The 13,084-nt window shown below is 38.5% G+C and overlaps 1 protein-coding gene across 1 annotated transcript; it reads right to left on the minus strand.

The window, feature by feature from the left end:
• Positions 1 to 90: 90 nt before the first annotated feature.
• On the minus strand, positions 91 to 1,324 carry LOC146471981 (uncharacterized). The gene has a single exon (XM_085120749.1). The coding sequence runs from the start codon at positions 1,147 to 1,149 to the stop codon at positions 91 to 93; it is 1,059 nt and encodes a 352-aa protein (XP_084976875.1). The 5' UTR covers positions 1,150 to 1,324.
• Between the last annotated feature and the right edge of the window lie 11,760 nt (positions 1,325 to 13,084).

Below are 13,084 nucleotides of genomic sequence, written 5' to 3' on the forward strand. Positions count from 1 at the left end.
CAAAAAAAAAGGAGAGAAAAATGAAACTAATTATCTACCAGTTCGTCGGTAACACCGACTGAGTAACAGCCACAACGTACCTTTTTCATCCTACGGCTTATTTTTTGGTACAAGAAAAGCATAAATTAGAATGAACGGCTTAAACAAACACCTTGGGTGATTGGGCGTTTGCACGTTCAGTGTTGGCTCACGCATGCGAATATACAGCATTTCTTTAACTAGGCAATCAAATTTGCCGCTACATTTCGCGATGACGTTGAATTGCTTGATGAAGCGTTCAGACATTTCACTATTGTGTTGGAGGTTGTAGTGTTTGTAAATAGAAGATGATTTTCTAGTGTGCCCTTCTACGCGCTCGTGTAAGTGACCACGTGTATAGCCCACATACCCTGCATCACACAGGTTACATTTAAATTCATAAACGATACATTTTTGGTTAACAATAGGGGGCTTAATTTCGTGTTGCTTAAGTTGTTGCTCGAGCTTAGGGCTAACAAACACTGGTTGGACAGTCACGCTTAACTTCGAGCTTAGACTGTTCAGTTGTTGTTTAACATGATTAGCTGACGACTGGTCCTTGAAGGGTAACACTAATTTCACAATCTCCGATGGTACGTCTGGTGATGGACAGAGCTCTGCAGATGAAATCCTTCTCTCAACGAACCGCTTGATTGTCGTTTCAACCAGTGGCTTTGGGTATTTCAAGTTATGAAAAACCTCTCTAAGGTGGTCACATTCCTCGGAGAAGAAAGACCAGTTAGAAGATAATCGATACGCGCGATCCACCATGGTGTTAACTAGGCTGCGCTTGTACTTATTGTCAGCATGACTCTGGAAATGCAGAGGGAGACCCGTGTTGGTTCTTTTGATGTAGACCTTGCTCTCAATCTTTGGTGCACGGTTAATCAGTTCAGTTCCTAGAAAGGGAAGGGATCCTTCCCGTTCGACTTCCATGGTAAACTTGAGGGAGGGATGGGTAGAGTTAAGGGTGTCTAGAAACTGGCCAGCGGTCACCCTATGAGGCATTACGGTCAGAGTGTCATCGACGTACCTCCGGTAATACCGCGGAAGTTGACCGTGTTGTTTGAGGTTTTCCTCAATCGAGCACATGAAGACGTTAGCCAGCAACGGTCCAAGGGGAGAACCCATAGCGACTCCATCGGTCTGCTCATATAAAGCACCGTCAAACTGGAAAAGCTGGTTTTTCGTGGCTGCTCGGAGGAGGTCGATTAGGTCCCTTTTAGAGAGGTTCAAGCTGTGCGTCTCGTTGAACCAATCCTGGGCAAAGGCTTTTTCAGCTAAGATCTGTATTGTTTCCTCCAAGGGTACAATGTACTAGTCTCTTGATAATGGAGTCACGATGACCCCGAAACGTCGAGTAATAAATCTTTCCTGGTTTTTTCTATTATTATTATTATTATTATTATTATTATTATTATTATTATTATTATTATTATCATTATTATTATTATTATTATTATTATTATTATTATCATTATTATTATTATTATTATTATTATTATTATATTCGGGTAGAGCAACATAGGTTACGCTTTGCGCCCTATGTGGCTAATTTTATATACATTCATATGTCGTACACTGCGCATAATAATAATAATAATAATAATAATAATAATAATAATAATAATAATAATACTCACTGACTTCTCTTCAAACAGTCTCACTGCCTCCATAGATGGGTCCACAAGCTCACTCAACATTGCCAGGCGCTTTAAGCTTTTGAAATAATGGACATTAGGCGTTTTATTATACTTTTCTTTTATTTATTTTTTAAGTGTTTTCATCGCGATGAACAGAACTTTTAGTATTTAGATTAAGGATTTTGTGGATAATAAATAGTGTTAGAATTTAATTATTAGGATTTTTATGATTCGAAGTTCGGAGGTTAATTGTATGGACTTTGGTCGTTACATTGATTGGCTACGGCTGGCCGCCCAATCATTGTTTAGGTAATCTGGGCATCCAGAAGTTTTAACTGCCATTTTATAATAATAATAACAATAACAACAACAACAATAATAATAATAATAATAATAATAATAATAATAATAATAATAATAATAATAATCTATTTCTAGTGCATTACTTAAAACTCAATGCTCTCACAATATTGAATAGTAATGTAAAAAAAGATAAGATAACAAAAAGAAATAATTCAAGATCATTCATTTAAACTCAATATTTAATAAAAAGGTTTTAAGCTTGTTTTTAAAAGACTTAATGGATACGGCACTCCTTACAACAAGAGGAAGATTTTTCAATAGTATAAAGCATAAGACAGGTGCCACGGACAACACTAACACAAATTAAGAATACAAGATGGTGCTTTTCCCACCATTGGAGATGAACACTTCTTTAGGAGCGGAAAAGGAAATTCTTTCAATTTTTTGTCAGGTCTTTATTTGCACTTAAAAATGATCCCAAAGGGAGTTTAACAACACGACCAGATCCCTAGGGACATAAAGGAGTAAAAAAAGCACACTTCAAAATTTGGTCATTTTTGACCGAAAACCGTGGGCTTACGCCTTGGCAAAAGGTCGATTTTTGGACTAAAAACAAATATTCTTTTAAAAGCTTCTAATCGAGTCAGTAGATCCGAAAACGTCCCCTGAAACACGTTTATGGTCTCCCAACGGACCATGCGAAAAGAAATAGCCCAGAAAAGATGGATCCTGGATAAGGGAAAAAAAAGAAAATCTTTCAATTTTTTATCAGGGCGTCATTCGCACTTAAAAATGATCCCAAAGGGAGTTTAACGACACGCCAAGATCCCTAGGGACATAAAGGAGTGAAAAATGCCGACTTCAAAATTTGGTCATTTTTGACCAAAAATCGTTGGCTTACGCCTTGGCAAAAGGTCGATTTTTGGACTAAAAACAAATATTCTTTTAAAAGCTCCCAATCGAGTCAGTAGATCCAAAAACGTCCCCTGAGACACGTTTTAGGTCACCCAACGGATCATGCGAAAAGAAATAGCCCAGAAAAGATGGATCCTGGATAAGGGGACAAAAAGAAATTCTTTCAATTTTTTATCAGGGCGTCATTCGCACTTAAAAATGATCATCCCTAGCGACATAAAGGAGTGAAAAATGCCGACTTCAAAATTTAGTCATTTTTGACCAAAACCGTGGGCTTACCCCTTGGCAAAACGTCGATTTTTGGACTAAAAACAAATATTTTTTTTAAAAGCTTCCAATCGAATCAGTAGATTAGAAAATGTCCCCTGAGACACGTTTTAGGTCTCCCAACGGACCATGCGAAAAGAAATAGCCGAGAAAAGATGGATCCTGGGTAAGAAGAAAAAAAGAAATTCTTTCAATTTTTTATCAGGGCGTCATTTGCACTTAAAAATGATCCCAAAGGGCGTTTTACGACACACCAACATCCCTAGGGACATAAAGGAGTGAAAAATGCCGACTTCAAAATTTGGTCATTTTTGACCAAAAACTGTGGGCTTACCCCTTGGCAAAAAGTCGATTTTTGGACTAAAAACAAATATTCTTTTAAAAGCTTCTAATCGAGTCAGTAGATCCGAAAACGTCCCCTGAGACACGTTTTAGGTCTCCCAACGGACCAGGCGAAAAGAAATAGCCCAGAAAAGATGGATCCTGGATAAGGAGACAAAAAGAAATTCTTTCAATTTTTTATCAGGGTGTCATTTGCACTTAAAAATGACCCCAACGGGCGTTTTACGACACGCCAAGATCCCTAGGGACATAAAGGAGTGAAAAATGCCGACTTCAAAATTTGGTCATTTTTGACCAAAAAACGTGGGCTTACTCCTTGGCAAAAAGTCGATTTTTGGACGAAAAAAAATTCTTTTAAAAGCTTCGAATCGAATCAGTAGATCCAAAAACGTCCCTTGAGACAAGCTGTAGGTCTCCCAACGGACCAAGGACAGAAAAAATAGCCTAGAAAAGATGGATCGTGGATAAAGGCAAAAACGAAAGTTCTTTCAATTTTTTGTCAGAGCGTTATTTGCACTTAAAACTGATCCCAAGGAGAGTTTTACGGCACGCCGAGATTCCTAAGGACATGAAGGAGTGAGAAATGCCGACTTCAAAATTTGGTCATTTTTGACCAAAAATCGTTGGCTTACGCCTTGGCAAAAGGTCGATTTTTGGACTAAAAACAAATATTCTTTTAAAAGCTTCTAATCGAAGTCCGTAGATCCGAAAACGTCCCCTGAGACACGTTTTAGGTCTCCCAACGGACCATGCGAAAAGAAATAACCCAGAAAAGATGGATCCTGGATAAGGGGACAAAAAGAAATTCTTTCAATTTTTTTTCAGGGCATCATTCGCACTTAAAAATGATCCCAAATGGAGTTTAACGACACGCCAAGATCCCTAGGGACATAAAGGAGTGAAAAATGCCGACTTCAAAATTTGGTCATCTTTGACCAAAAACCGTGGGCTTACCCCTTGGCAAAAAGTCGATTTTCGGACTAAAAACAAATATTCTTTTAAAAGCTTCTAATCGAGTCAGTAGATCCGAAAACGTCTCCTGAGACACGTTTTAGGTCTCCCAACGGACCAGGCGAAAAGAAATAGCCCAGAAAAGATGGATCCTGGGTAAGAAGAAAAAAACGAAATTCTTTCAATTTTTTATTAGGGCGTCATTTGCACTTAAAAATGATCCCAAAGGGCGTTTTACGACACGCCAAGATCCCTAGGGACATAAAGGAGTGAAAAATGCCGACATCAAAATTTGGTCATTTTTGACCAAAAACCGTGGGCTTACCCCTTGGTAAAAAGTCGATTTTTGGACGAAAAAAAAATTCTTTTAAAAGCTTCGAATCGAATCAGTAGATCCAAAAACGTCCCTTGAGACAAGTTTTAGGTCTCCCAAAGGACCAAGGGCAAAAAAAATAGCCCAGAAAAGATGGATCGTGGATAAAGGCAAAAACGAAAGTTCTTTCAATTTTTTGTCAGAGCGTTATTTGCATTTAAAACTTAAAACATTTTTGACCAAAAATCGTTGGCTTACGCCTTGGCAAAAGGTCGATTTTTGGACGAAAAACAAATATTATTTTAAAAGCTTCAAATCGAATCAGTAGATCCGAAAACGTCCCATAAAACATGTTTTAGGTCTCTTAAGGGAACAGGGAAAAGAAATACCTTCCAATCGAATCAGTAGAATAGAAAACGTCCCCTGAGATATGTTTTAGGTCTCCCAAGGGAACAGGGAAAAGAAATACCTAGAAAAAGATGGAGCGTGGATAAGGGCAAAACCAAAAATTCTTTCAATTTTTTGTCAGGTTGTTATTTGCACTTAAAACTGATCGCAAAGGGAGTTTTACGGCAGCTCGAGATTTCTAGGGACATAAAGGCGTGAAAAATGCCGACCTCAAAATGTGGTCATTTTTGACCAAAAATCGTGGGCCTTAGCAAAAAGTCGATTTTTGGACGAAAAACAAATATTTTTTTGAAAGCTTCCAATCGAATCAGTAGATCCGAAAACGTCCCTTGAGACACGTTTTAGGTCTCCCAAGGGACCAGGGACAAACAAATAGCCCAGAAGAGGTGGAGCTTGGATAAAGGCGAAAACGAAAAATCTTTCAATTTTTTGACAGGGCGTTATTTCCACTTAAAACTGATCCCAAAGGGAGTTTTAGGACACGCCGAAATCCCTAGGGACATAAAGGAGTGAAAATGCCAACTTCAAAATTAAGTCATTTTTGACCAAAAACCGTGTGCTTACCCCTTGGCAAAAAGTCGATTTTTGAATTATAAACAAATATTCTTTTAAAAGCTTTCAATCGAATCAGTGAATCCGATAACGTCCCCTGAGACACGGTTTAGGTCTCCCAAGGGACCATGCACAAAAAATTAGCCTAGAAAAGATAGATCCTGGATAAGGGGAAAAAAAGGAAATTCTTTCAATTTTTTGACAGGGCGTCATTTGGGCAGGAAGTTTTACGACACGCTGAGATCCCTATGGACATAAAGAAGTTAAAAATGCCGACTTCAAAATTTGGTCATTTTTGACCAAAAACAGTGGCCCTACCCCTTGGCAAAAGTCGATTTTTGGACTAAAAACAAATATTCTTTTAAAAGCTTCTAATCGAGTCTGTAGATCCGAAAACGTCCCCTGAGACACGTTTTAGGTCTCCCAACGGACCATGCGAAAAGAAATAGCCCAGAAAAGATGGATCCTGGATAAGAAGAAAAAAAGAAATTCTTTCAATTTTTTATCAGGGCGTCATTTGCACTTAAAAATGATCCCAAAGGGAGTTTAACGACACGCTTAGATCCCTAGGGACATAAAGGAGTGAAAAATGCCGACTTCAAAATTTGGTCATTTTTGACCAAAAACGGTGGGCTTACCCCTTGGCAAAAATTCGATTTTTGGACGAAAAAAAAATTCTTGTAAAAGTATTCAATCGGATTAGTAGATCCGAAAACGTCCCGTGAGACACGTTTTAGGTCTCCCAAGGGACCACGCACAATGAAATAGCCCAGAAAAAATGGAGCGTGGATAAGGGCAAAACCAAAATTTTTTTCAGTTTTTGGTAAGGTCGTTATTTGCACTTAAAACTGATCGCACAGGGAGTTTTAAGGCACCCCGAGATCCCTAGGGACATGAAAAGGTGTAAAATGCCGACTTCAAAATTTGGTCATTTTTGACCAAAAATCGTGGGCCTATTAAAAAGTCGATTTTTGGACGAAAAACCAATATTCTTTTAAAAGCGTCCAAACAAATCAGTAAATCCGAAAACGTTTCCTGTGACACGTTTTAGGTCTCCCAAGGGACCAGAGACCTGAAATAGATCCTGGATAAGAGGAAAAGAGAAAATTATTTCAATTTTTTGTCAGGGCGTTATTTGCACTTAAAAATGATATTAAAGGGAGTTTTACGACACGCTGAGATCCCTAGGGACATAAAGGAATGAAAAGTACCGACTTCAAAATTTGGTCATTTTCGACCAAAAACCGTAAGCTTACCCCTTGGCCAAAAGTCGATTTTTGTACGAAAAACAAATATTCTTTTTAAAGTATTCAATCGGATTAGTAGATCCGAAAACGTCCCGTGAGACACGTTCTAGGTATCCCAAGGGACCAGGCACAAAGAAATAGCCCAGAAAAAGATGGAGCGTGGATAAGGGCAAAGAAGAAAATTCGTTCACTTTTTTGTCAGGGCGTTATTTGCAAAAATGATCCCAAAGGGAGTTTTACGACACGCCGAGATTCCTAGGGACATAAAGAAGTGAAAATGTCAACGTCAAAATTTAGTCATTTTTGACCAAAAACCGTGGGCTTACCCCTTGGCAAAAAGTCGATTTTTGAGCTACAAACAAATATTCTCTTAAAAGCTTCCAATCGAATCAGTAGATCCGAAAACGTCATCTGAGACCCGGTTTAGGTCTCCCAAGGGACCAAGCACAAAGAATTAGCCTAGAAAAAAAATGGATCTTAGATAAAGGGAAAAAGGAAATTCTTTCAATTTTTTGACAGGTCGTCATTTGCCATTAAAAATGATCCCAAAGGGAGTTTTACGCCAGGCCGAGATCCAAGGGCACATAAAGAAGTTAAAAATGCCGACTTCAAAATTTGGTCATTTTTGACCAAAACCAGTAGGCAAAAAGTCGATTTTTGGACGAAAAAAAATTTCTTTTAAAAGCTTCCAATCGAATCACTAGATCCAAAAACGTCCTTTGAGACACGTTTGAGGTCTCCCAAAGGACCGGGGGCAAAGAAATAACCCAGAAAAGATGGATCGTGGATAAGGGCAAAAACGAAAATTCTTTCAATTTTTTGTCAGAGCCTTATTTGCATGGAAAAAGTTAATCAGTGTTATGGGTAGTTGATCAATGCTCTAATTGAAGTACAAGCAATCGTAACTGTACCTATTAGGTTTTTTTTGCCTCCAAGTAGCCTTCCGTAGGTGTGTGTGAGAGAGAGAGAGAGAGAGAGGAAGAGAGAGTGAGAGAGCGAGAGAGAGTGTGTTTTGACAGTGCATGTAAATTGTAATCTTTTAATTTTCCTTGGCTGTACATATAATACTGTTTGTATGTTTGTTTTACTTTGCATATATACATATGTGTTGTCACTCATCAAATACAAATGTAAAAAAAAAATACTTAAATAAAAGGAATGTTAACATGACGTAGAATTGAAATAAAGTTGAGTATTAAAAAAAAAAAATTAATTTGTGACAGTCTTGAAAGTTAACATTCTCAAATACTTAATGAAAGCAGTAAGATATAAAGGCAGAGACTAAGATTTGTGAGTATAAAACGAATGTAAAATTAAACTGTGATTTCATTTTCATCAAAAAAAAAAAAAAAAACAACTTTAAAATTTGGTCATTTTTGACCAAAAACCGTTGGCTTACCCGTTGGCAAAAAGACGATTTTTGGACGAAAAACAAATATTCTTCTAAAAGCTTCAAATCGAATTAGTAGATCCGAAAACGTCCCCTGAGACACGCTAAAGGTCTCCCAAGGGACCAGGGAAAAAGAAATAGCCCAGAAAAGATGGAGCGTGGATAAGGGCAAAAAAGAAAAATCTTTTAATTCTTTGTATGATTGTTATTTACAATTAAAAATGATCCCAAAGAGAGTTTTACGACACGCCGACATCCCTAGGGACATAAAGGAGTGAAAAATGCCGACTTCAAAATTTGGTCATTTTTGACCAAAAACCGTGGGCTTACCCCTTGGCAAAAAGTCGATTTGTGGACGAAAAACAAACATTCTTTTAAAAGCTTCCAATCCAATCAGTAGATCCGAAAACGTCCCCTGAGACACGTTTTAGGTCTCCCAAGGAACCAGGGACAAAGAAATATCCCAGAAAAAGATGGAGCGTGGATAAGGGCAAAAACGTAAATTCTTTTAATTTTTTTCTCAGGTCGTTATTTGCACTTAAAAATGATCCCAAAGGGAGTTCTACGACACGCCGATATTCCTAGGACTATAAAGGACTGAAAAATGCCGACTTGGTCATTTTTGACCAAAAATTGTGGGCTTACCCTCTGGCCAATATCGATTTTTGGACGAAAAGCTTCCAATCAAATCAGTAGATCCGAAAACGTCCCCTGAGACAATTTTTAGGTCTCCCAAGGGACCAGGGAAAAAGAAATAGCCCAGAAAAGATGAAGCCTGGATAAGTTCAAAAAAGGAAATTGTTTTAAATCTTTGTCAGATTGTTATTTGCAATTAAAAATGATCCCAGAGAGTTTTACGACACGCCGTGAGCCCTCGGGACATAAAGGAGTGAAAAATGCCGACTTCAAAAGTTGGTCATTTTTTACCAGAAACCGTGGGCTTACCTCTTGGCAAAAGGTCGATTTTTGGACGAAAACCAAATATTCCTTTAAAAGCTTCCAATCAAATCAGTATGCCTGAAAACGTCCCATGAGACACGTTTTAGGTGTCCCAAGGGACCAGGGGCAAAGAAATAGCCGAGAGAAGATGGAGCTTGCATAAGGACAATAAAGAAAATTCTTTCAATTTTTTGTCAGGGCTTTATTTTCAATACAAAATGATCCCAAAGGGATTTTCAAGACACCCCAAGATCCCTAGGGAATTAAATGAGCGAAAAATGACGACTTCAAAATTTGGCCATTTTTGACGAAAAACAGTGGGCTTACCCCCTTGGCAAAAAGTTGGTTTTTGGACGTAAAACAAATATTTTTCTAAAAGCTTCCAATCAAGTCAGTAGATCTGACAACGTCCCTGAGACACGTTTTAGGTCTCACAAGGTACTAGGGACACTGAAATAGCCCAGAAAAGATGGAGCGTGGATAAGGGGAAAAACGAAAATTCTTTCAATTTTTGTCAGGGCGTTATTTGCAGTTAAAAATGATTCCAAAAAGAGTTTTACGACACGCCGAGATACCTAGGGACATAAACCAGTGAAAAATGCCGACTTCAAAATTTGGTCATTTTTGACCAAAAACCGTGGGCTTACCCCTTGGCAAAAAGTCGATTTTTTTTAAATCATTTATTTACTTGCAATACTACAGTACAGTACTTGCATTACTACATGACTTGAATACCACAGTACTTACAATACTACAGTACTTGCTTTACTACATTACTTACAATACTACAGTATTTACAAAAACTACAGTACTTACAATACGACATACTTACAATAATACGGTACTTACAATACGACATTACTTACAATACTACAGTACTTACAATACAACAATTACTTACAATACTACGGTACGACGTTACTTACAATACTACAGTACTTGCAATACTACATTACTTACAATACCACCTTCCTTACAATACTAACATTTCCTTCTTTCCTTTCAATTATTTACAACCCACTATTATTAGCCTTGTTTTCTGAAACTAAAGTCTTGCAAAAAGATACTTACGATATACTTAAGAGCGGCTGCCTGTAAGAATCGAGAACTGCATTTCAGCGACCACTTGGTCGAATTTCTGATATTTCGTCTGAAAATACACTTGGATCAACTATTTTCGAAAATCATAGTTTAAAGTTCCAAGGTATTTTATTTTTTGAGAAAATTGCAAGAGTTTGAAATGCGGCCTAGGTGCGGTCACGGGCCGATGAAAACCGCGAAAATTTAGGTCAAAGGACGAAGCCCCGTTCACGGTGTAAAACAACCCAATGAACTTGGAACTTTACACAAACCTAGACCAACCATCTCACAAGAGAATTAATACAACAAACATTCCAAACTCGCTGGCTGCTTTCTAAAGCATGCAGATTTGTGTACGCTGCTCAAAATGACCGTGAAACCAATGCCTATTTTCATTGAAATAAAAGTGTTTCTGGTATGTAACTTTCTCTAAATTAAATCTCATAGCTCAAAAGACGAAGGAAAGAACTTTATTTGTGCCAAGTTTCAAGCTCTGATTCAAACTCTTTCCCACTCAAGGAAGATCGAATATGCGTGCAATACTTGCGGCTCGCAATTCACGTCACGAATTATGAGATCAGAACCGATTAACAAACACTTGACATCTGGTGCCCGTGAATGTTTCCAAACATCACATATTGGGCCGTAAAACTAATCAGACGGACTCAAGACAGCCATTCAATGTTTTTCGATGCCAGATTTCTTTTCTACTCTGCTCTAAAATAATATGGTTATTCCGGTCAATTAGCCTAGCCTACGAAACATGTGCAACAAATTTGCATACCATTTCGATGTCGCTGGAAAAAATAGTGCAAATCATACCATACAGCTCCTTTATCTTCTTAAATGAAGTAGTCGACCAGTAAAATGGAGAAAAACGTGTGACTTTGTTTCTGTCGTGTTGTTTTGAGTGTTCGTGTTTGGCAGCGACGGCTCAAATCAATAAGCCAATGTGGCACTGAACAACTGTAACCGGGCGCTTTCCATTCGACCAAAAATTCCGGAAATTCCTGGTTTGGAAGCGAATGGAACAGACATTTTCCGGAATTTCATTCCGGAATTTTGGGTGTACCTCGCGAGGTTGGCCTAAAATTCCGGAAAATCGGAATAACCGGAAAATTCCGTTCCATTCGACCATTCCTAGATCCTGCTCGCGCCCAGTTTCTCAGAGCCCGGAAATCGAACTCAACATGGCTTCCAATTCTTCTGCTCAATATCAGTGTTCCGTTTGTTATTATGCGACAGATGACTTGAATGTTCTTTTGCACCACTTTTGCACCGGAGCCACGGCAAACTTTCGTAAGTAGTGCGAAAATTCTGAAGTGACCCTTAAACTCGTCAGGAAAATAGAAAGGTATCATGTCCTCAAAGTAGTCGCGGACTCGGTTTAAATTCCTACGCATGTAGGAGCTACCCACACTGAACAGCGTTATGTCGTCGTCCTTGTCCAATACTTCGCTTATTTCAACTTCATAGTCGTCGAGCAACTCTAAAGCAAGTAAAATAGACAAAGAGTCCGCCATTTTTTTATTCCTCTGTTTATTTGGTATTTTCGCGCGAAAATTGGTACGTGATGGACTGGGACGGCTTTTTTCAAACCAACCGGAAAATAGTGTTCCATTCGTCACATGGAATACTCGAAATTTCATTCCGGAATTTTTGGTCGAATGGAAAGCGCCCGATATTTCCTCTGGTGATGTGGGTAACGTGCACGTGATCCTGGCCAGGCATTTCGGTATGGAATCCTGCTCGTACAGGCTAGGGCGCTTTTAGAAACTGTAAATAACGAAAAGTACTGCTTGTGGGCCAAGCTACGACTATCCTGGTGATGAAAAACTTGTCAAGCTAAAAGACTGTACAACAGATACGAGAGCCCATCTTGCCAGCTTTGATCTTTATTCCGCGAAAAAAATTCAAGTATTAGTGTCATTTCGTTTTTTAACTTCAATTATACATGCCCTGGAATGTCGATTTTTTCGCGAAAAAAAAAAAAAGAAAAGAAAAGAAAGAAAGAAACATCCATAACCGCTATCCTCACCATTAAAAATATGAAATCGGTATATTTGAGAGCAAAGTAGTGTTCCCCACCGACCACCAACCCGACTTTCCCCCTCCCCCCTAGCTATAAGCTTCAATAGTATTCTGGTTATTGCTTACTTTCCTACACCGTTTTGTCGCTGTTCCTGCCAGTTTCTTTAAACTCTTTGAAAAAAAATAATAACATGAAATCTAAAATTGGAAAATGAATAGGCGAAATACGGCCCTCACCCAAACGTGCTGGTAATAAGGTAGTTACGGCCCTCACCTGCTCGCGCTAGCAATAAGTTAGTTTTCGTGGCCATCACCAGACAGACCAAGGTTGGCAAGATTCCTATCTTCTCGAAAAATGAAAGAAACTGGCAGAAACAACGAGAAAACCGGTTTAGGAAAGTAAACAATAATCGCAATTGACATTTAACGCAAGGGGGATGGAGGTGGGGGAGGTTGGGTTGGTCGGTGGGGAATTCACTACTCTGATACCCTAAAAGTTACAAATTTTATATTTTTAATTAAGCGGATGGTGGTCATTGATAGCTTATTTTCGCAAAAAGTCCACGTTCCAGGATCTGCATTACCGTAAGTCAAAAAACCAAAAACTGACACTAATACTTGAACATCGATTTTTTTTCTCGGAAAAAAGAAAGGCTGGAAAGGTGGGCTCTCAGATCCCTTGAAC

Source organism: Pavona decussata, unplaced genomic scaffold (assembly GCF_977016875.1).
Source record: "Pavona decussata unplaced genomic scaffold, jaPavDecu1.1 SCAFFOLD_102, whole genome shotgun sequence".
In the NCBI taxonomy this organism is placed as follows: Eukaryota; Metazoa; Cnidaria; class Anthozoa; order Scleractinia; family Agariciidae; genus Pavona; species Pavona decussata.

Bases quoted from the DNA above. Each gene is read 5' to 3' on its own strand.
- LOC146471981 (XM_085120749.1), bottom strand. From the start codon at position 1,149: ATGGGTTCTCCCCTTGGACCGTTGCTGGCTAACGTCTTCATGTGCTCG.